Raw genomic sequence first — 25701 nt, 5'->3', positions numbered from 1 at the left:
TTAAACTGTTCTGTATTTTTATTAGTAAGGGGTTTTTTCGGCAAAATATCGAATCTCAGGTTTGGGATCTGATATAAAGTTAGAATATATTTGTTTAAATTACAGCTATACCTGGTTCGTCACATATTATCCATAGCTTACAAATATTTACTTAATAATATTCCAAATAAGTACTTGTACTTCTTGCCATTACTAATACGCAATATTCGAAAAATGGCTGTCGCCCCTAAAAATTTAAGAATGGGTTCTTGAATTTGCTTCAGATTGGAATCCATAACATAATCTGTTTCGTAATATCCCTGGAAAGTGGGTTTTATTACAAAATGTTAAAAATTGGAGCCAACGTACAGTTTGAAACCTACGTTTCTTAATTGATGTATGTTTGTTTTTGCTTGAAATTGAGCAGTATTTTCTACCTGGGTACATATTATTTATATGCAAAATGAGTATTGATATTGCATATACGCAAAATTTACCATATCCTAGTTTTCAAAAAAGTCGGAATATGTACTCGGGTCTCGATGCGTATTAGTAATATTAAAATTGTTCTCTTAGGGCGTATGATTATTAACACTACTTATACGCAATATTAGCGCTACAGACCTCACTCATACCTTCAAAATATTCAATACGACTCCTTGGCAGCGTATTAGTATTATTGAAGTGTTTACTCTGGGGCGTATGATTGTTGACATAACTTATACGCAATATTGTATTAATTAATTAATACCATCAATTAATTAATTCAATCAATACTTTCAAAACTCTTCATTGTTTTTACACTTAACAAATATGTGAAGGGTCATTCATCATTTACTGTATTACTTTGAATAATGTGAAAAAAACTACTATTAATTAAATTAATATTTTTCCTATCATTAAAACAAAACAGGATCAAAAAAACAACATATTGTGTGTCAAGGGAAATGCCAACACGCCATGTCAAATATTAAAAAAATAAAAACTATTTCCCTTTTTCATTATAAAAAAATAAAAACAAAATAAACATAAATAACATTAAAACCTTTTGGAAAAACTCTATGCTCAATAACTACCCTCAGCTGTTCAATAAAATTAATTAATTGTTAATTATGCTGTTACAAACAGTAATGATAATAATAGAAAATGTCAATTGAAAACCAAATTTCACCCCCTCCATTCCTTCTCTCTCTCTCTCTCTTCTGTCCTCTCCCTTAATCATAATTTTGTTGCAAAGAAAACAAAACCGCAAAACATCAATCCCTGTGTGAAAGTGTGGATTATGAATAAATTTTGTGGCGGCAAATGACAAATAATTTTATTGCAACAAAAAAAAATAGCAACAACTCTTAGAAAACCATGGTCCTTATCTGCTACCCTTTCCACCCCCAGTCATCCATGGTCGAAACAAAAAAAAACATGAAAATTGAAATGAGTTCACAAGTATTTTAATGATGTGCTTTCACAACATCATTATCATTGTAATCAGTTTTATTTTGAACAAAAGCGAAAGCTTGCTATATGTCAATTGAATGTGTCATCAGTGTCATCGTGACAACATGTATCATTGCTGAGAAGCACTACGACGGGCATGTCATGAATATGGAGACAAAAAAGCAGGAAAAAAATCAAGCGGCAAATTTTTGTGATGGGAAAAAATATATGGAAACAGGGGCGTAGTGTTGTTAATTTTTGATGGAATATGGAGGGGTAATATTTTTTTTATAGAATATGGGGGGCGTATTAACAATCAAACTTGTTTTAGGCGTATGAGTTATGTTAGTAGAATACGCAATAAAAAATAGAGACTTTGAGTCATTATAAAAGCATGCTGTGATGAATGAGGGATATATTAGTGATGCTAACAAAAAGATATAAAAATAAATAAAGAAAATTTGCAAAATTCCATTTTTTATGACAGTTATGGGTAGAAATTATATAGGTCTTCTACTGTAAAATTTCAATATTAATTCTGAGCATCATTAGTTTAAAACAGTTTCAATACAGGACATAATAATATTTATTCAAAAAAAAAAAAAAAAAAAAAAATTCCAAAATGTGTTATCTGTTAAAGGAATTTTGGATTGTAGTCTTCATCTTAAATTAATGTCTGAAGTTTTTCTTTATATGACCGCCACCTCTACTTCAAATTTCAATTTATTTTTATACCGTCAGCCATATGGCTAGAGAGGGTATATATCATTTGATACGGCCAAAACGTGCTTCATCGAAATATCGGTTGGATCAAATCCTTTAGACCAAATCCGTTTCCGGACATTTGGAGTCGATCTATCTATGCTCGTCCTTGTGTCTGTCTGGCTGGCTGGTGGTCACGATAACTCTCGAAGCGAATATCCGATTTGTTCCAAACTTGGTACATCGTGATTTTATTATCAAACTTAGTTCGAGTTCGAATATGGGCAATATCGGTCCACTCCTTCTGGTACCTCCCACATAAAACGTTAAAATTTTCAAAAAAAAATTTGCAGCACAGAAAGAGAAGCAATAATCCGATTTTGCTCCAACTTTGAAAATCCTAATATTTGCTGAGTTCTAGGTCAGGTGAAAAAGTGGATAATATTGGTCCACTCCATCAAGTGCCTGCCCCACAAAGGCTAAACCATTTGAATTCTTATAACTGTTATAAAATTGTGATCTAAGAATCCGATTACCTTAAATTTTACAAATCCCAATATTTTTATTAACCTAAGTTCTGGTACCAAGATGGAATACATCGGTCCACTCCTTCTGGTACCTCCTCAACAAAAGGTCGAAATTTTAAATATCCTTTAAGCTCATAAAACGGAAAATTAACATCCGATTCCATCTAGAGTTGGCACATCTGAATATTTTATCAACCCAGGTTCCAGAGATCGGTCCACTCCATCAAGTACCTTCCCCACAAAGGGTCAAAATTTTGAATAATTATAACTGTCATAAAATGTGATGTGAGAGGCCGATTGTCTTCAAATTACACAAATCACGATATTTTTACTAACCCATTTTTGGTGTGAAGATGGAATATATCGGTCCACTTCTTCTGGTACATCCCTTACAAAGGCTAAAAATTTTTGAATACTCATGAAGCTCATAAAACGCAAACTTAACATCCGATTGCATTCACATCTCAATATTTCTTTTAACACAGTATCTCTTATAATCGGAACATTTCTTCTGATACCTTCCCCACATAGGGTTCAAGACTTTGATTCAAGATCCGTTGTGAAGATGATATATATCTGTGAACCCCTTCTGATACCTCGCCCACAAAGGGTCACAATTTTCCATACTTGTATCTCTCATAACTTGCGAAACAATTCGGCGATTTTTCTACAAATTATCACATACAGTGGTGGCCATATCATATGCAACTAAAATCTAACCTTTACCAAAAACCGTGAAAAATTTTTCTGAAAACAAAATTATGCAATTATTTTTTTAAATATTATTTTTTATTGCTTGTAGTTTAAGAAAAAAACATATACTCCATAGATATTCAATTCATTTATACAAAAAATTAGAAAAAGATATTCAGTCTTATTATGAAGTGGCCAAAACATATGCAACTAATTAAATCGAGCTCAGTAAAGTGCAAATAAAGTTAATATTTTGTTGCAAATCCGTTGTTGTCGATTACAGCCTGACATCTTCGAGGCATTGACGCTATAAGATTGTCAATGACGCTTTTTGGGATTGATTTCCAGGCATCTTCCAGCCGGCAAAATAAAACATCTAAACTTGTACAATTTTCTCGATCAATTTTTTTGTTTACGATTTCCCACAGGTTCTCTATTGGGTTTAAATCTGGGGATTGGGGTGGCCATTCCATTACCGTAACTCTATTATCGGCAAACCACGATTTGACCACCTTCGAAGCGTGTTTGGGGTCGTTGTCCTGTTGAAAGACCCACCGCAATGGCATATTATATTCTGCGAATGGGAGCATTACCCTTTGCAATATGTCTTTATACATAAATCTATCCATAATACCAACAATTCTATGTAGGGGGCCAACTCCAGCACCAGAAAAACAACCCCACACCATTATATTGCCCCCTCCATGCTTGACCGTTTTTTTACAGTAACGTGCTTCGAGTCGTTTTCCTTCTGGTCGCCTTACATAGCACATGCCATCGCTACCAATGATGTTAAATTTGGACTCATCACTAAATAATATAGTTCTCCATTTACTCTCTGTCCAATTTATATGAGCTTTAGCAAATTCCAAACGCTTTTTCTGGTTTCGCTTCGATATCAGTGGTTTTTTTGCAGGACGTCTTGCGCAGAGGGAGGCTTGTAAAAGTCTTCTACGGATGGTGCGAGCAGAAACTGGCAACTGAAATCTTTCCACTATCTTAGAGGAAGATATAAATGGGTCTTTTTTCACGTGTCTGATTATTAATTTGTCCGTCCGATCGCTTGTTTTTCGACTTCGACCACCACGGTGTATAACAGAGACTTGTGAATTTTTTTTGTAATTATTAATGATGCGCGATATGGAGCTTTTATGAACGGTATATTTCTCGGCAATACATTTCTGTGATAATCCAGAAGAATACGCAGTCACAATTCGTTGTCTGAGCTCAAATCCAAATTTATCGCGTGCCATTTTTGACCAAACTCTATTGTAGCTTTGTGAAAAAACAACGCAATAAAAATGTGAAGGTAGCTTTAAATCTCTTTACGCAGTGTCTCTAGCTAATAATAAGAAGAACAATAGAACAAAGGAAATTGTAAAAATGCCGTTATTTAAACCAAATATATAAAGTTGCATATGTTTTGACCACACCAAATTTCATATTTGTCAACAAAACACCTGTGAACATAGAGATATAAACAAAAGCTGCACATTTTGATAATAATTTGAAATCGTAAGAACGTATTGACTATAATTAACCCATCTTTATATACTTCGTTGTGAAATTTACAAATTTATATAGCCTTTTAACGTAGATGAATCTTAGTTGCATATGATATGGCCACCACTGTATATCAAGGAAGTAACCCATATAGTCGAAACTTCTTACGTCGCAATATTTATATTATATTTATTTAGGTCCGATACAAAATGGACAATATTGGCCCATTCCTTCGGAAACTACTCCATAAGTATGTATTTCAATAATCGAGCATTGGCTGAGAGTACACATCTATCGGCAAAACCGACGACTTTTCAACTAGTTTCAATATTAATTTGTAGCATGTCACATTGTGCTGAATACCATCATTGATGGTTATCCCACGTCTGTCTGTCGCCCCATTCATAGAAAGTGTGACGGCGACTTGGTCTCTGTGTAGATTTCCTTTTTGGTCTTGTTTTGATGGAACATCGTCATGTCATTAGCATTACAAAAGCGGTCATGTTACTGACATTTGCTTTTTTTCGGAAAAAAAAAAAAATATTTGAATGGACATCTAGTCAAGCAGTCAGGCACGCAGGCAAGTGTAAAATATATCATCTACAAATTGAAATAATGAAGAGCTATGGAAATTTTCTAGTTAAAGGGCAGGATATACAGAATTATAGAATAATATTTGATTAGAAAAGAAAGTCCAAACTTACAAAATTGTGTTGCGAACGGTGCAACGCATTTTAATGCCGCCATCTATATTTAAAATCTACAATATATTTTATAATTTTTCAGTGCGGACTTGATTTTGCGAATCGGGAAAAATTATGGTTTCGAAGGATATATTTTTTTCAGACAAAAGTATTTGCAAATCTTATAAAATTGTAAGCAGAAAATCCTTTCAAAATGCCCCAGTTGTCATTGTACGCAAGAACACTTGTTGCATATTAAAAAAAATATTAAACATATTTTTTTAGAGACTATCAACAAACGTGGATTTTTTAAAAATATTTTTTAGGGACTATCCGCAAACGTGAATTTTTTTAAATTATTTTTCGAAGGGCTATGCACAAACGTGGATTTATTTTAAATATTTTTCCAAAGACCATCAGCAAACGTGGATTTTTAAAAATATTTTTCCAAAGACCATCAACAAACGTGGATTTTTTAAAAATATTTTTCCAAAGACCATCAACAAACGCGGATTTCTTTAAAATTATTTTTCCAACGACCATTAACAAACGCAGATTTTTTTAAAAATATTTTTCCAACGACCATTAACAAACGCGATATTTTTTAAAAATATTTTTCCAAAGACCATCAACAAAAGCGGATTTTTTTAAAAATATTTTTCAAAGACTATTCGTAAACGAAAGTTTTTTAAAAATATTTTTCAAAGACTATTCGTAAACGAAAGTGTTTTAAAAATATTTTATTTTCCATATACGTGGATTTTTTTTTAATATTTGTTTAAAAAATGTGGACTTTTTAAAAATATTTTTTTACAAGAATGGATTTTTTCAAAGACTATCCACAAACGTGGACCTTTTAAAATATTTTTCCAAGGACTATCCACAACGTAGATTTTTTAAAAATACTTTTTCTAGGAGTATCCACAAACGTGGCCTTTTTAAAATATTTTTCCAAGGACTATCCACAACGTAGATTTTTTAAAAATATTTTTTCAAGGTCTATCCACACATTGATTTTTGTAAAAATACTTTTTCAAGAACCATCCAAAAACGTGGATTTTTAAAAAATATTGCTTTAAGATCCATCCAAAATCGTGGATTTCTATAAATATTTGTAAGGACCAATCGTGGATTTTTTTAAATATTCGTAAGGATCAATTGTGGATTTTTTTTAAATATTTGTAAGGACCAATCGTTAATTTCTTTAAGATATTTCTATCATGGTCCCTCTAAACAGCCATTTATGTTTAAATGGACCATTATTTGTTAGCGCCATCTATACTTCAAGTATAGAATAGATTTTACTGTCATATTTGTGTAAAATTCATACCTATGGCCTCTTAAAAATTGTTCTGAAAGTTTTTTTTTTTATCAATGGAGCAAATTTTAAATTTGCAAAGTCTTCGCAACAAGCCCTTAGAAAGGCTTGAAATCTGCAACAAATTTGGATATTGTAGTGTATATTAATGTCATCTATATTTGATTTCAAATTTATTATATTTTTCTTCCAATGTAAACTTTTCAAATTCTAATATATATTTTAGCAGTTTGCATACTTTTGGGCGCTAAAGTAATAAAATTCATTCAAATAATTATTTTATCTATGAAAGAACTTTTAAATGGTATTCTGTATTGAAAACCCGTTAGGTATACCATCCATATCTGTTTATAGGGACCAGGAGGCGCACAAAAAATTCTGAATATCGAATTGTATGTTAGCGCCATCTATACTTGAAATCTAGAATATATTTTACTTTCGTTTTTGTGTAAAATGCATACTTTTGGAATCTTAAAAATTGGAACAAAAGTTTTTTTCGGTCAATGTAGGAACGTTTAGCTCTGAAAAGACTTCGCCGTAGAAGGGCTCGAAGTCTGCTGGATATTTTCTGTTTAGAGGGATCAGGAGGCGCGTTAAAAATTCATATTATCGTGTTGCAGGTTAGCGCCATCTATACTTCAACTCTAGAATAGATTTTACATTAATTTTTATTTAAAATGCATACTTCTGAAAGTTATTTCTGTCAATGGACAAACTTTAAGCTTTGTAAACAATTCTGGATATTGTATTGTGTATTAATGCCATCTATATTTGATTTCCAATTTATTCCAATGTAGGCTATTCAAATGCTAATATATTTCAACATTTTCAATACTTTTGAGCGCTAAAGTAATAAGATTCGTTCGAATAAATATTGTACTTATGGAAGAACTTTTGAATGGTATTCTGTATTAAAAACCTGTTAAACATACCGGGCATCTCTGTTTAGAGGGACAAGGAAGCGCGCTAAAAATTCTGAATATCGTATTGTATGTTAGCGCCATCTATACGTAAACTCTAGAATAGATTTAACTTCAATTTTTGGGAAAAAATAATACATTTGGCCTCTTAAAAATTGTTCTAAAAGTTTTTTCCGTCAATGGAGAATCTTTTAACTTTGAAAATTCTTCGCCGCAGAAAGCCTCGGAGTCGGCTCTAACTCTGGATATTTCAGTGTATGGTAACGCCACCTACATTTTGACTCTAATGCAGGTTTCGCTTTTTTCAATTTTCCTCCCAGTGTAAGCCATATGAATACAATTTTTTTTCTAAATATATATCTGTATGCCATCTTCACTCCTTTTCAAATTCATGTTCACATGAAAAGAGTTCTGCAACATTTGAAAAGAAAGAAAGCAAGCACTAATCATACTGCTCATTAGATCATCATCACCATGTGAAAATTAGAAACAAAACTTTGACATTTTTTGCCACACACACACACATATAACACTTCCCTTTTGTATCTGAAATATAATACATTTTTTATATAATTAAAATTACAAAAAAACTAAAACCACACATAAGCTAAAACCCCCTAACCCCCTTTTTATTATAAATTTTCTTCTAAGTATTAAAAAATACTGTATAAAGGTAGAGAGATATACATTTTCATGTTTCATACAATTTCTTTCAATACGACATTTGCCCTTTTCCTTGTTTAATATTTTGAGGAAAGTTTTTTTTCCTCGTAGTTAGATTATAATTAATTTTTAATTATAAATAAAATAAGGTAATGAGAAGGAAAAAGCAAATTTTTAGAAATTTCATATCACAAAGTTTTGGAAATTAAATCATTGAGGGCTGCTTTAAGATAATTCCAAATAAAAAATATTTTCGAAAATTGAATAATTATTTCTTCCCTTAAGGGCTAAGGTAACGTATAATTATTATAAATTGTGCCCAGAGGGCGTATGCTCATTGACGTTAATTATACGCCTCGCATTTGCGATGTCTTATTTAAGTGGAAAGTGCTTTACTTGAAGGATAATGAAAAGGGATTTGAGTGGGAAAATGGAAAATTGGAAATTATATATTTTCTATATAAGCTATAGAAATTCTTAAATTATTACAACCAAGTATAAGTACTATTAATTTCTAAAATAATTTATAATAATTAAATGCTTGGATATTAAGTTAGAAATAAGACCGAATTTTTTATAACAAATATTAGCCAACATGTTACCCTAAAAAATATGAAAACTACCACGGATGCCAATTAATTCAATATTTTGTGCTTGGTTTCAAAACTAATAATTTTTATTTTAATTAATTTTCGTTTTAATCTCCACAAATTTTTTCGAGTGAGCCAACATGTTTTTGAGCGAGTTTTTAATTTAACTTTTTTCCAAGTAGATTAGCACCTCCTCATTTCACCCTCTGTGTATCTATTAAAACCCCCCTATCCCTCCCCCACCGTTTTGTTATCAAAAAATAAAAAACTTTTGTGAAATAATTAATCAAAACCCAAAAAATATATTTGTTCTTTTTTTTTCATCTATTCCTCCTTTGTTTTTTTTCTGGCCACTCGCATCGAATGTGTTTTTTTGCACAAATTCCTCAACGACCAACAAATTCACACGATTTTTTTGAATTTTGGGTGTGTGTGCGTGTCTGTTGTTGAATGTTTTGAAAATGGATGTATAATTTTTGGAAACAAATTTTGTTCTGCACCACCTGCACCTGGGCACCACCAAAAACAAAAACAAAAAAATAAATATTTTAAAATTCACTCACATGTGTCACACTGTGTTATTGTTATGGATGATGATATGAAAATGTGTGTGTGCGAATAATACATACATATATATTTTTGAAAATTACACCAACAAAAAATGAAATATTAATATAACAATGAATGCATAATATCAAAAATCGTAGAGAAAAACAGTGAGTATTTTTTTGGAGTGAATAAAAAAATGAATTTTTAGAAAAGAAAGTTTTTAAATGGAATGTTTTAATTTTTTTTAATTTAAAATAAAAAAAAAATTATATATTTTTTTTTTTATTTCCTCAGATTAATACACGAAACAGTCAAAAAAGTCATCCTGAATATTTTTCGGAATTTTTTGAAATACACCGAAAATCCTCAATAGTCGAGAATTTTTTATTTAATATTTGAAGGACCCACAGACCTTTAAACGCAATTTTTTAAAATATTTTTAAGGACTAACAGATCAATAAACAAGGATTTCCATAATACTTTTTAAAGGAGTATCCTCAAAAGTGGATTTTTTAAAAATAATTTTTTCCAGGACTATCCACAAACGTAGATTCTTTTAAAATATTTTCATAGACCTTCAAAAAACGTTGATTTTTTAAAAATATTTTTCAAAGGACTTTCCACAAATGTGGATTTTTTTAAAATATTTTTTCAAGGACTATCGACAAATGTAGATTTTTTTAAAATATTTTATTAAAATATTTTTTTAAGGACTATCCACAAAAGTGGATTTTTTAAAAATATTTTTTCAAGCATTATCCACAAACGAACATTTTTTAAAAATATTTTTTTAGCGGCCTTCCACAAACGTTTATTTTTTAAAAAAAGATTTTTTAAGGACCATCCACAAACTTAGATTTTTCTAAAAATATATGTTTTTAAGGATCATCCACAAACGTAGACTTATTAAAAAATAATTTTCCAAGGACTATCCACAAACTTAGATTATTTTAAAAATATATGTTTATAAGGATCATCCTCAAACGTAGACTTCTTAAAAATAATTGTTCAAGGACTATCCACAAACGTAGACTTCTTAAAAATATTTCTCTTTATCAACAAACGTATATTTTTTTCAAGAACGAAGGATCAATCCTGAATTTTTAAAAAATATTTTTTCAAAAACGAAAGACCAATCCTGGATTTTTAAAAATTATTTTTTCAAGAACAAAGGACCAATCCTGAATTTAAAAAAAATATTTTTTCGAAAACGAAGGACCATTCCTTAATTTAAAAAAAAAATATTTTTTAAGGACGAAGGACCAATTCTGGATATTTCTAAAATATATTTTTACAGACCAATGGTGGATTTCCTAAAGATATTTGTAGGGACCCAATTACTTGACAAATATTTGTAAGGACCAATCGTTAATTTCTTTGAAATATTTCTAAGAACCAAGCGATTTTTGAAAATTTTTTAAGGACGAATTGTTGGTTTTTGAATTTTTTTTTTCAAGGACGAGGACCAGCCCTGGATTCTTTAAAAATATTTTTAAAGAGTAAAGGACCAATCCGGGATTTTTTTAAAATATTTTTTCTAGAACGAAAGAGCAATTCCGGATTTTTTAAAATAATCCTTGATTTTTAAAATATTTTTTAGAACGAAGGAAAATCCTAGATTTTTTTAAATATTTTTTTGAGGACGAAACCAAATCTGCATTTTTGTAATCGTTTATTTCTTTAAAATATTTTTAAGAATCAATCGTCGATTTCTTAAATTTTTTTTTGAGGACGGATCGTTGGTTATATTTATTTTAAGGATTTTTTTCCTGGATTTTTTAAAAATATTTTTCAAGGACGAAGGACCAATCCTGGATTTTTTATAAAAATATTTTTCCAAAGACGAAAAACCGATCCTAGAATTTTTAAAATCTTGTAAAGACCTATCGTTTATTTCTTTAAAATATATCTATGAGCCAATCATGGATTTCTCAAAATTTTTCTAAGGATCAATCGTCAATTTCGTAAAAATTATTTAAGGACGAATCATAGGTTTTTAAAGAGATTTTTCAAGGACGAAGTCATTAATATACGTGGATTTTTAAAAGAATCCTTTGAAGGACGAAGTCAGTAATAAACGTGGATTTTTAAAAGAATCCTTTGAAGGACGAAGTCATTAACAGACATGGATTTTTAAAAGAATCCTTTGAAGGACGGAGTCATTAATAGACATGGATTTTTAAAAGAATCCTTTGAAGGACGAAGTCATTAATAGACGTGGATTTTTAAAAGAATCCTTTGAAGGACGAATTCTTTAACAAACGTGGATTTTTTAATAGAATCCTTTGAATGACGAAGCCATTAATAGACGTGGATTTTCTAATAGAATCCTTTGAAGGACGAAGTCATTAATAGACGTGGATTTTTTAAAAGAATCCTTTGAAAGACAAAGTCATTAATATACGTGGATTTTTTTAAAAGAATCCTTTGAAGGACGAAGTCATTAATAGACGTGGATTTTTTAAAAGAATCCTTTGAAGGACGAATTCATTAATATACGTGGATTTTTTAAAAGAATCCTTTAAAGGACGAAGTCATTAATAGAAGGACGAAGTAATTGCAAACACGTCGATTTAAAAAAAATATTTTGAAGGACGAAGTCCTCCACGTCTATTGGACTTTTTAAAAATAAATTATTTTGAGGGACAAATTAATTAAAAAACTTGGAAATGAAGGACGAAGTCATTAATAAACGTGGACTTTTTTAAAAAATATACATATTTTGAAAGACGCCTTTATTAACAAATTGGACGTTTAAAAGAATCTTTTGATGAACGAATTAATTAATAAACCCTTTTTTAATAACATTTTGAAGGGCGAATTAATTAATGAACGGAGCATCTATGCAATAGCCGCGATTTTTTAGGAGGTTTAAGAATTTGTTTGCGAACTATGAGGCTAGTTATTGTGAATTTTCCATTTTTTTATGGGACAAATAACCTGGGGTTCCTTGTTATATTCTTTTTGCCAGGACTACTACGACCACATATATTATTTTTAATTTGAAAACATCACACCATCACCACATTTTTTTCTAATTTTTATTTCAATTTTAGATAATAATAATTTTCTAGCGATAAAACTATTAATAATATTTCCTGATATATATTTAAAAAAAATATGTATTTATTTTTGAACATATTTTTATAAATACAAAAAAATATATCAAATACTTTCTCTTTTTATCTACTCCCATCTTTATAAACATTTCTAATAAAAAACCAAGGAATTTTATTTTTTTCTTAGAACCAAAAAAATATAAAAAATATTTTTGCTCACTAATTTTTGTGCACAACATAAAAAAAGTTTTTTTGGAATGTTTTTTTATTTATCACGAAACCAATTTTGATTTTTGAACAAAATATTGAAAGCAAAAAAGAAAAAACAAAATTTGCACCAATTTACAATTTTTTCATAAAATTTTTATTATTTTTTTTTTATTCTAATGCCATGTGATAATGTTTTAATTGCTATATATTATATACAAAAAATATATAAATAAGTATTATATAAATAAAACAAAAAAAAATAAAAAATAAAATATTTATATCTTAAAAAAAAATAGTTTTTAAACATAACCTAAGCCCATATTTAGACACCCATCTCTGTAGACCTAACAGGGCCCCCATTTATCGACTTAAGCGTATAAGTATTATTTGTATGAAGTATATCGTAAATAATTATATATTCGTTATATGTGTAAAAATTGTCATGATTGATTTTGTTTTTATTTGCATACTAATATATATTTCCTTATTCCCCTCGTTTAGTGCCTGGAGATCCTCAAGAAGTTAAGGCTACTCCGTTAAATTCAACATCAATTCATGTCAGCTGGAAACCGCCGCTAGAGAAAGATCGTAATGGTATTATTCGAGGCTATCACATACATGTACAGGAAGTCCGAGATGAGGTAAGGGAGAGCTATAATATTTTTAAAATTTTTAAATTTCATTCTAACCTAAATTTTTCTCTCTATTTTCCCCCTTCTCTCCTCCTTCTCCAGGGCAAGGGTTTCTTAAACGAGCCCCTAAAATACGATGTTGTCGATGCCTTGGAATACAATGTCACCGATCTGCAACCCGACACCAAGTACTCCATACAAGTTGCCGCCTTGACGCGTAAGGGTGATGGCGATCGCAGTCCTGCGGTTATTGTCAAAACCCCCGGTGGGGTACCCGTACGACCAACCGTCAGTTTGAAAATCATGGAACGTGATCCCACGGTTTCAATTGAACTGGAATGGGAAAGGCCTGCCCAAACCTATGGCGAACTGCGTGGTTATCGCCTAAAATGGGGTATCAAAGATCATCCTCTCAAGGAATTGCTGATGGGACCTCACGAAACCAAGAAACCTTTCAAGGATTTGGAACGTGGTGTAGAGTATGAATTCCGTGTGGCGGGCAGCAATCACATTGGCATTGGCCAAGAAACAGTGAAAATCTTCCAAACCCCTGAGGGAGCACCCAGTGGCCCACCCTCCAATATTACCATACGCTTCCAAACTCCCGACGTTGTGTGCGTGACCTGGGAGCCACCAACCCGTGAACATCGCAATGGCATTATAACACGTTACGATGTCCAATTCCACAAGAAAATCGATCATGGCCTGGGTTCGGAAAGGAATATGACCCTAAATAAGGTGGTGTTTACCAATTTGGAGGAGAACACAGAATATATCTTCCGTATACGTGCCTACACCAAACAGGGTGGTGGTCCATTTAGTGAAAAGATTTTGATAGAAACTGAAAGGGATATGGGTCGTGCCCCCATGTCTGTACAGGCTGTGGCAACATCGGAACAAACCGCGGAGATTTGGTGGGAACCGGTGCCCACTCGTGGGAAATTATTGGGCTACAAGATTTTCTATACCATGGCTGCAGTGGATGATCTGGACGAATGGCAAAGTAAAACTGTGGGCCTTACCGAGTCTGCGGATCTGGTGAACTTGGAAAAGTTTGCCCAATACACTGTGGCCATTGCAGCGAGATTCCAATCGGGCCTGGGACGTTTGAGTGAAAAGGTCCATGTGAAAATAAAGCCGGAAGATGTACCACTGAACCTGAGGGCCCATGATGTCACCACCCACTCCATGACTCTGAGCTGGTCACCTCCCATTCGACTAAATCCGGTGAGCTATAAAATCTCCTATGATGCCATGAAAGTGTTTGTGGATTCGCAAGGCTTCTCACAAACCCAAATTGTCCAGAAACGGGAAATCATCCTGAAGGCCTATGCCAAGAGTCATACCATCAATGAGCTGAGCCCCTTTACCACCTACAATGTTAATGTCAGTGCCATGCCCAGTGATTATTCATATCGTCCGCCCACCAAAATTACCGTCACCACCCAAATGGCTGCCCCTCAGCCCATGGTCAAGCCGGATTTCTATGGTGTGGTAAATGGTGAGGAAATTTTGGTCATCCTACCCCAAGCTTCCGAGGAATATGGTCCCATATCCCATTACTATTTGGTGGTGGTCCCAGAGGATAAATCGAATTTACACAAAAATCCTGATCAATTTTTGACCGAAGATCTGCTGCCGGGTAGAAATAAGCCAGAAAGACCCAATGCTCCTTATATTGCGGCCAAGTTTCCCCAGAGATCAATACCTTTCACCTTCCACCTGGGTTCGGGAGATGATTATCACAATTTCACCAATCGCAAACTGGAGCGGGAGAAACGTTATAGAATCTTCGTGAGAGCTGTGGTGGATACGCCGCAAAAGCATTTGTATACCTCCAGTCCATTTTCGGAATTCCTTTCGCTGGATATGCGTGAGGCTCCGCCCGGTGAAAGGCCACATCGTCCAGATCCCAATTGGCCCTCGGAGCCAGAGGTGTCTGTGAATCGTAACAAGGATGAGCCCGGCATGATGTGGGTTATTCTGCCCGTTTTGGCTGCCCTGATTTTGTCGACAACCTTCATTATTATTTACATTATTAAGAGGAGGCGGCAACCCTGTAAGACCCCCGATCAGGCAGCTGTCACAAGGCCCTTGATGGCCGCCGATTTAGGTGCCGGACCCACACCCAGCGATCCAGTGGATATGCGCCGCCTAAACTTCCAAACCCCTGGCATGATTTCCCATCCTCCCATACCCATATCGGAATTTTCCAATCATGTGGAACGCCTCAAGGCGAATGACAATCAGAAATTCTCTCAGGAATACGAAAGCATTGAACCGGGTCAACAATTTACCTGGGACAATTCCAACTATGAATACAATAAGCCCAAGAATCGTTATGCCAATGTTACGGCCTATGACCACTCGAGGGTTATTCTGCCGCTCATGGATGGAGTGGTAGGCTCTGACTACATCAATGCCAATTATTGTGATGGCTATCGCAAGCATAATGCCTATGTGGCAACACAGGGCCCCCTGCAGGATACCATATCGGATTTCTGGCGCATGTGTTGGGAACTGAAGACCACGACCATTGTTATGATGACCCGACTGGAGGAGAGGACCCGCATCAAGTGTGATCAATATTGGCCCACGCGAGGCACTGAGACATATGGACAAATGTTTGTGACCATTACGGAGACGCAGGAATTGGCCACCTACAGTATCAGGACCTTCCAGTTGTGCCGTCAAGGATTCAATGAACGTCGTGAGCTCAAGCAGTTGCAATTTACCGCCTGGCCAGATCATGGTGTTCCCGATCATCCGGCTCCATTCTTGCAATTCTTGCGTAGATGCCGAGCCCTCACACCACCCGATTCTGGCCCTATTGTGGTCCACTGCTCTGCTGGAGTGGGTCGTACTGGATGTTATATTGTCATTGACTCTATGTTGGAACGCATGAAACATGAGAAGATTGTGGACATCTATGGCCATGTCACCTGTCTGAGGGCCCAGCGCAATTACATGGTCCAAACCGAGGATCAGTACATTTTCATACACGATGCCATACTGGAGGCCATAATTTGTGGCAACACTGAGGTACCGGCCCGCAATTTGCACACCCATTTGCAGAAGCTGTTGACCACAGAACCGGGGGAGAGCATTACTGGCATGGAAATTGAATTTAAGAAACTCTCCAATGTCAAGGTGGATTCGTCGAAATTTGTCACCGCCAACTTGCCCTGTAACAAGCATAAAAATCGTCTGGTCCACATTTTGCCCTATGAATCTTCGAGGGTCTATTTGACACCCATACATGGAGTGGAGGGTAGCGATTACATCAATGCCAGTTTTATTGAGGGTTATCGTTATCGTTCGGCCTATATTGCGGCCCAGGGACCATTGCAGGATACGGCCGAGGACTTTTGGAGAATGTTGTGGGAGCATAATTCGACGATTGTGGTTATGTTGACCAAACTCAAGGAAATGGGAAGGGTAAGTGGCCTGTTTCTTAAAAAAATGGAAACTGTTATACTCACAATTTTGGACTTTTATAGGAAAAATGTTATCAATACTGGCCCCATGAGCGTTCCGTGCGCTATCAGTACTATGTGGTGGATCCCATTGCGGAATATAATATGCCGCAGTATAAGCTAAGGGAATTTAAGGTAGGTTTTTATATTTTTTTCAATAGATCCCCTTTTAGTAATTCTCACTTTCCCTCTTCTTAGGTCACCGATGCCCGTGATGGCTCTTCCCGCACTGTACGCCAATTCCAGTTCATCGATTGGCCCGAACAGGGTGTACCCAAGTCCGGAGAGGGCTTCATCGACTTCATTGGCCAGGTACACAAGACCAAGGAGCAGTTTGGTCAAGATGGGCCCATTACCGTGCACTGTAGTGCTGGAGTTGGTCGCACCGGGGTGTTTATTACCCTCAGTATTGTCCTAGAGCGCATGCAATATGAAGGTGTTTTAGATGTATTTCAAACTGTGCGCATTCTGCGAGCTCAACGACCAGCCATGGTGCAAACAGAGGTAAGTTCTCGAAATATTTTTTTAAAATAATTTTTACTAATTTTCCTTAATTTCAGGATCAATATCATTTTTGTTATCGTGCTGCATTGGAGTATTTGGGTTCATTCGACAACTATACCAATTAGTTTCCATACCATACAATGTCTGTATAACAGATTTACATGTTGGAAAGCTAAACTTAGAATGTTTGATTTTGGTTTTCATTTTTTTAACACTGTCATACTCAAATGGTCCTGCTTTACGAAATCCCCGAACTTCTTCCCCCGAAAAAAATGTGGTGGAAAAAGACGAAATAACATCTTAAAAATGTTTATATAATTTTAAGTTATATTACAAAAAATGTAACAAAACAATGTAAATCGTTATATTTACATGTATGGAAGTTATGAAAAAACTGTTATACACTTGTATAACAGTTTGCAGAAACTGTTATACGCCAGAAAAACAGTTGGAAATGGTGCTTTGCAGAGTGTTATAGCTTAGGGAGCTAAAAAATTTGTCAGTATAACAGTTTGAAAGTGTTATACACATTGAAAAAATATAGCAAAAGTTGGATTTTATTGCATCAGTTGTCATTGCAACAGTTTTCGAAATGTGTTTAACTAAGGGAAGCTATAGCTATTGGTGCTCTGTAAGGATTTATACCTTGGCAAGGTATAATATAACATATTATAACAGTTTGATAATGGTATATCAGAAATTATCTATGACCATATCCCTAGTCGATTAAATAAAATGGGTCACAATATAACACTTTAAAGTTTTATAAAGTAAAAGTAAATCTTAAAATTCAACAATTTGGGATATACCTGCTGAACATTTCGATATGATACGACAGCAAATAACTGATATAACACTTTTTAGAGGTCGTAGAGAACTCTTAAAATACATTTTTTTCACTTAAAAAGTCTTTTGATTTCATAAAATACAGTAATTTGTTTTTGTATAACAGTTTCAAAAGTGTTATATTGTTCTAATATAGTTGAAGATGTTATACAATTTTATTTACTTATTTAAGTATTTGTAAATTACCTCGACTTTGGTATATTATAAGAAAATATACTGCCATTACAAGTTTTTTGCGGTTTCAAAACACCAACTCAACTGTTGGATATTTTTCAATATCGTATTTAAACATATAATTTAAGAATACTCAACCTTAACTGTGCTGATACCAGATAACTTCCAGGAAAGCATTTAAAATTTATTTTATGGCTTTGGCGATTTTTCGATTTTTATTTTTAATTTATTTTTCAAACATATCCATGACCAGTAACAGTTTATTGCAGTCAATTCCAGTTGTTAAAGTTTCCTGTATTTTAATATATTTTTTATTCACAAATTTATTTTAAATAGCCCGATTTTGGTTTGTTACAAAAACTCTTCTACCCATTGTATAACAGTTTGATAGTATACTAGGACATTGAAAGCGATCATAAATAAGGTTAATTTAGTACATTTGTGTTCAGAAAAGTGTTATATAGCATTGTATAACAGTTTAAAAAGTGTTATACTGTTTGAAAACTTTCAAGAAAGCCGGGCCAGTAAATTGAAATCAATTTAAATTAATAATGAATCCGTATATATAACAGTTTCGGTAATTTTGTTGGAAGAAGGTTAGCAGTATAACAGTTATAGGAGCACCGTAGGGTTCATAATATGATCATAATTGACTGAAAGTGAACGAGAATTTTTTTAAGAATGGTGTTTTTTTACAAAAGTGTTATACATTGCAGTATAACAGTCGTAGAAGTGTTATACCCATTAAAATTTTTCAAAAAAAAAACAAAGACGATAGCCTTTAATCTAAAAGGGAAATTAAAAAATGTATATGCATAACAATTTCAGTCATTTGCGTCAAAAGACTATTGTTCTAAATACTGGCAGTATAACAGTCTTTTTACAACGTGGTTGAAGTTGGAAAATTTTAAATAGTGTTATACTATTTGAAAATTGTTCAAGTAAATTTGAATATTTCAGGGAACCTCACAAGTTACATGCAATCAGTATAAATAACTAATAAAATAGTTTGTATAACAGTTTCAGTCATTTTGGCAGAATGAGTGTTCTACTAGGAGTATAAAAGTTATAGGAACACCGTAGGGTTCATAATATGATCATAATTAATTTTAATTGAACGATAACATTTTTAGAAAAGTGCTATAATTATTAGTCGTAAAAGTGTTATACTCATTGAAATTTTTCAAAAATTAGAAAAGCAAAAAAAAAATTATAGCCTTTAATCTAAAGGGGAAATTATGAAATGTGTATGTAACAATTTCAGTCATTTGATTTAAAAAGCTACTGTTCTAAATACTGGCCGTATAACAGTTTTTTTGGAACGTGGTTGAAGTAGGGAAATTTAAATGGTGTTATGCAGTTAGGAAATTGTTCACAGAAATATAAATCAAGTTGCAAGCAATCGATATAAATAACTACTAAAACTGATTGTATAACAGTTTCAGTCATTTTGGCTGAAGGACGACTGTCCTACTAGGAGTATAACAGTTGTAGTAAAATTGTGGGGTTTATAAAATGATCATAATTACATTTAATTGAATGAAGATGCTGTAGGAAAGTCATAAAATTTGTAGTATAACAGTTATAAATGTGTTATACTCAATGAAAATTTTTTAAAATATAAGGAACATTACAAAATGATAGTTTTTAATCTTAAGTTTAAAAAGTGTTATAATTTGAAAGAACGACCTCCTAATAATTGGGCAATAGAACACAAAACGATAGTTTCTCATTTGAGTCCGTTCCATACTTGAGGGTAAAAATGTATAAGTATAACAGTTTTTTAGAAAGCATGTAAAAATTGAAAAAAAAAAATATGAGCATGATAGGATATTGCATTCATATGTTTAAATAACTTTAAAAAATATATTTCACTGATGTATAACAGTTTATAACTTCCATACATGTCTTTATATAACTAACAGAAACTAAATTAAATTTTATAAAAACAATTTGTTATTGCATAATTACGTCTTAATTATTATATAATGAAAGAATCTGCCCTGCCTGCTTTATATCACTAATTAGTAAACAATACAATTATGCTATACTTTCCATTATTTTTAAATAAATTTAAAAACAAATTAAAAACTAAAATATTTAACAACAAATAAAAAAACAAAATGATACATAAATGTAAATTAATTTTAGATTTTAGTCCTTGTCTCTTTTAAGTTATTGTGAACTAAAAAAGACTGTTTATGCATTAAATTACATTTAAACAAATACAACATGAAGAAAAAAAGAAACAAAACAAAAAAAGAAGAACAAAAATGAAAAATAAGCAACAATAGTGAAGAAAATAAAAAAAAAACATTTATTTAAAAATAAGTTTTAATTTGTTATACAGATTTTTGTTTGAATGTTCTTAAAAAATACATTGTAACAATTTCAGTTTAATTTTTTTAATAAAAAATATTTTTTTAATTTTTTAAGTCTGTAACATAAATCACCCTTAAAAGCCAGTCAATTTAATTTTTAATTTTAGTTATAAAAAAAATTCCAATTGAAACTTTGAATCTCTACGCAAAAACAAACGACTACCTTGCTAACAACAAATATGAAATTCTTAAAGACGTTTCTAAAGCTTCTGTCTAACAGTGGCCAAGCTTCAACTTTCCACAGCCAAATTCCAATTAAGTATTCATTTTTATAATTTTTTTAAAAATTAATAATTTTTTAATTTAATTTAATTTTTCTGTCTATTACTAATTTTGTGCCTTTGTATTTAATTTTAAAAATTTTGAAGGGAACTACAATTTAGAAAACCTTAGGATTTCAGGCCCTTTAAATCCTTGACCATTAAAATGAATACCTCTTCCCTAATGATAAGCCTCATTAGAGACACTGCTTTTATTTTTGTTGTCAATGATTTAAGGTTACCTTTGCTAGCCTTTCACCTTAAATAGAAATCAATTTGCGTCCTTTAATCCCTTTAATTTTGCAATATTTTAATTAATAAGTTCTGTAAATGTTTATAAATAATTTTGTGCTATTAATTTGTATTTAATTGTTTTTTTATAAGTTTGTGAATTGTATGATTTTGTAAAAAATAATTTTTATTTTTTTTTAAATTGTTTTAAAAATATAAAATAATTTTTCAATTAAAAAAATTATTTGTTTTATTTATTTCATTTGTTTTTTCCAAATTCCGAATAATATTTTTGATTTTAGAAATTAAAAACAAAAATAAATAAATTTCAGATAATTTTAGCGCAAGGAGTCTAGTAGCCCAAGGCGATGTCAAATATCTATTCGATCTTCATCGTGAATAATTTACCGTACTGAATTTTATTTTTTCCAATTTTTAATATTTTATTTCAGAAAAATTTTCCAAAAAAGAGAAATTGAGAAAAACACAAAATATGAAAAAAAAATTCCTAAAAAAATTGAAACAGGAAATTTTTAAGACAACTATGTTTTTTTGGTATAAATATTTGGAATTTTAAAAAACTACTTTCCCGATAATTTCATAGCAAGCAATCTTTTAAGTATTGCCCGAAACCCATAATTTTGGCCTAGTTGCCCAAAGCAATGTCAAATATCAATTTGATTTTCATCGTTAATAATTTACCTTTTTTTCTTTTTTCAATTTTTAATATTTTATTTTAGAAAAAATTTACCAATTTACCCTTTTTTCTTTTTTCAATTTTTAATATTTTATATTTTATTTTAGAAAAAATTTACCATAGAAGAGAAAAAATAACAAAAAAATTAGGAAAAAAATCCTAAAAATATTTAAAAAAGGACATTTTTAAGACAAATATGGTTTTTAAGTATAAATAAAATTATATTCAAGTTCCAACCAAAGATGAGAATGGTTTTGAGATCTCTGAAATCACATTTATCACTTCCGGAAAGAAAAGTCATAAAGCCATTTTTTGAAACGAAACCCCAACTATTTTTCATAAAATATTGGGATCCTTGATACCGAAGTCTTCAATCGAAAAGGGAATTTGAAAGAAATTAAGTTCGAAGTGAATTAGTGATTTTTTCCAAAACTCTCCTGGTTTTCTGTGGAGATAATATTCTCTGATGTGGATAAGGGTGCCCTATTATAGGTTTACGGGAATTTCGATTTTTTAGACCTCCAACAAAAATTGAGGCACTTTAAATTCGAGGCTCAGTGGCCATGTGGCCGTGAGGCCTTTGTCTTTTACCTTCCGATATTTTGAGGGTCAAGTAAGTCAAATAATCTGGCCGTAATTTAGGTTGGACAACATCGAACTTGATGGTATTTTTACCTCTTTTACATTTTGAAGGCGATTAGTGAATTGATAAACATCCATTTTCCATTCCATAGTATAACAGTTAATATATAGACATTTTTTTAAAGCGGAACATTGCCAAAAATATCGATTTTGACGCTTAAATTGTTATATTAAAAATTATAACACTTTTGAAAACGGTTATACACTTTGGAAATAACAAAGGATGCTAATGGTCCTTAATTAATTGTCATCCAAACAAAAATATAGTAAAACTAATACATCATTTTCGAATGTATAACAGTTCATAACTGTTATACAAAATGGACTAGACATTAACAGATGAAACAAAACTGAAATGTAAACAATTTAAACACCATATACCCTATGAAAAAAGGTATAACACTTTATAACTGTTATACAAAGTGTTATAATCTTTGACAAGTTAGGAAAAAATTGAATAATTAAGAGACAAATTGGCTTAGTTTTGTCTATATGAACGCAAAAAGAAATGCAACAGAAACAAATATATACTATGAAAAATGGCATAACAGTTTGTAACTGTTATACGAAGTATTATAATATTTGAAAAGTAAGAACAAAAACATTGAGAAAAATAAGGGGAAAATTGGCTTAGTTTTGCCAAAGTGAATGCGAAAACTAATTTTTATAGACGCAGTTTAGGCAAAAACAAGACGATTTCAAAAATATTTGTATAACAGTTTCACTAATTTTATAAAATCGCCATACGGCTAAACATTGCCAGGAGTAGACTTTTTCATAGAAAATTTTCAATGCCAGTCGTGGGTTTTGTCAAAGGAAATTTTCAATGCCAGTCGTGGATTTTTTCAAAGGAAATTTTCAATAACAGATTTGATTTTTTCAAAGGAAATTTTTATACCAAACGTAAACTTTTCCCATAGGAAATTTTCAATGCCAGTCGAGAATTTTTTTCAAAGGAAATTTTCAATGCCTGTCTTGGATTTTTTTGAAAGGAAATTTTCAATGCCAGTCGTTGTTTTTTTTCAAAGGAAATTTTCAATGCCAGTCTTGGACTTTTTCATAGGAAATTTTCAAGCCCAGTCGCGGATTTTTTCAAAGGAAATTTTCAATGCCAGTCGTGGATTTTTCAATGCCAGGCATGGATTTTTTTAAAAGAAATTTTCAATGCCAGTCAAGAATTTTTTCAAAGGAAAATTTCAATGCCAGTGGTGGATTTTTTCATAGGAAATTTTCAATGGTAGATGTGGATTTTTCAAAGGAAATTTCGAAAGCCAGGCTTGGACTTTTTCAAAGGAAATTTTCAATGCCAGATGTGAATTTTTTCAAAGGAAATTTTAAATGCCAGGCGTGGTCTTTTTCAAATGAAATTTTCGAAGGCACGAGGTAATTTTGAACTTTTTCATAGGAAATTTTGGACTTTTTCAAAGAAAATGTTCAATGCCAGACGTGGACTTTTTCATAGGAAATTTTGGACTTTTTAATAGTAAATTTTGTACTTTTTCATAGGAAATTTTGAATTTTTTCAAAGGAAATTTTGAACTTTTTCATAGGAAATTTTGAACTTTTTCATAGGAAATTTTGGACTTTTTGAAAGAAAATTTTCAATGGCAGGCGTGGATTTTTTTATAATAAATTTTGGACTTTTTCACGGGAAATTTTGGACTTTTTCCAAGGAAATTTTGGATTTTTTTCAAAGAAAATTCTATTGATTAATATTTTTTTTTAAATATTATTTTTTTTAATGGGTAATAAGTCCTATCTTTTTCTTTTAATTCGAGAGACCTAATGAACAAAACAAGGTTTAAATGAATATAATTTTATTTATACAAAACCATATTGAAAATAAACCCCATGTTAGCAAATGTATATAATGTATAAGCCCATAGGGTCCGTTATAAAAAGAAAAATAAAAAAAAAACCAAAAAATATATTTTAATTCAAAAAAAAATGTTGTTGGAGAATGTTTAGAATAGTTTAGAAGCAAAATAAAACAAATATATATAGAAAATCATAAATTAAAAAAAAAACTACATATGTTAAACAATCAAAGAATGGTTATTAAAAACACTGATGGAATATTGGAAAAAGGTCAAGAAAAGGTTAAAGAAATTTAAAAAAATAATTAGATGAAAAAATTAATATTAAGAAACACAAAAATTGAAAAAATATTTAAAAAATAAAATTAAAAAAAATACATTTTGGATGACAAAAAATTTCAAAAAATAAGCATATATCATATAAAACCAAAAATAAAAAATTAAAAAAAAATATCAAAAAACATTGGTAAAAAATATTTCATATAACGTATTGAAAAAATAACGCATGGGCTAAATTTGTAGCAAGTCTAAGATAAGAAGATATATTCATTTTTTATTTATTTTTTTAAGGAAAAAAATTAATTAAAATTCGTCATATTAGACCCGATATATTTTTAGCCTTTGTGTTGATATCATACATACCCATATATCATAGATTTATAAATAAAAAAAATAATATATTAAAATAATACAAAAATATTATATAGTTACATAATAAATAAGAAGTATATGAAAAACATGTAGCTTTTTAAATGTTAAAATAATATTAACAAAAAATATACATATATATTATTAATAACGATTAAGATAATTCTATAATTAGCTCTAAATATATAAATAAAGAAAAAATAATAAATAATTAAAAAATAAAAATATTTATAAAATTCATAAAATTAAAAAAAATATTTATAACCTAAATCTAAGTCGTAGTCTTAAAACCGCTTAAAAATAATTATTTTTTTAAACAATATTTATTTTAAATTTAGTTTTTGTAAATTTTGTATTAAAAATAAATATTATAAAAAAAATCCATAAAATAAACAAAAAAATATTTATCATTAAATTAATTATATATTTGCATAATAGAATAGAAGAAACAAATATAATAAAAAAAACAATTATTATTATTATTAATAATATTTATATATAAAGAAATGTTAGTTTGGCTAAGCGAACTATAGATCATAAATTTAATAATAATAAAACAACAT

The 25701-nt window shown here is 31.1% G+C and overlaps 1 protein-coding gene across 1 annotated transcript in view; it reads left to right on the top strand.

Annotated features, from left to right (window-relative positions):
• LOC101901057 (tyrosine-protein phosphatase Lar) overlaps positions 1 to 21519 on the top strand; it is an 898201-nt gene extending 876682 nt beyond the window's left edge. The window contains exons 19-23 of the mRNA XM_059125202.1: positions 13332 to 13471; positions 13565 to 16900; positions 16963 to 17073; positions 17137 to 17442; positions 17499 to 21519. Of these exons, the coding sequence (XP_058981185.1) occupies positions 13332 to 13471; positions 13565 to 16900; positions 16963 to 17073; positions 17137 to 17442; positions 17499 to 17567 (3962 nt within the window). The 3' untranslated portion in view covers positions 17568 to 21519. The remainder of the gene's footprint in view (positions 1 to 13331; positions 13472 to 13564; positions 16901 to 16962; positions 17074 to 17136; positions 17443 to 17498) is intronic.
• The last annotated feature ends 4182 nt before the right edge of the window (positions 21520 to 25701 follow it).

This window comes from Musca domestica, unplaced genomic scaffold (genome assembly GCF_030504385.1).
Source record: "Musca domestica strain aabys unplaced genomic scaffold, Musca_domestica.polishedcontigs.V.1.1 32, whole genome shotgun sequence".
NCBI lineage: Eukaryota > Metazoa > Arthropoda > Insecta > Diptera > Muscidae > Musca > Musca domestica.
The sequence above is the reverse complement of the archived record's forward strand: the minus strand, read 5'-3'. Positions and strand labels throughout refer to the sequence as shown.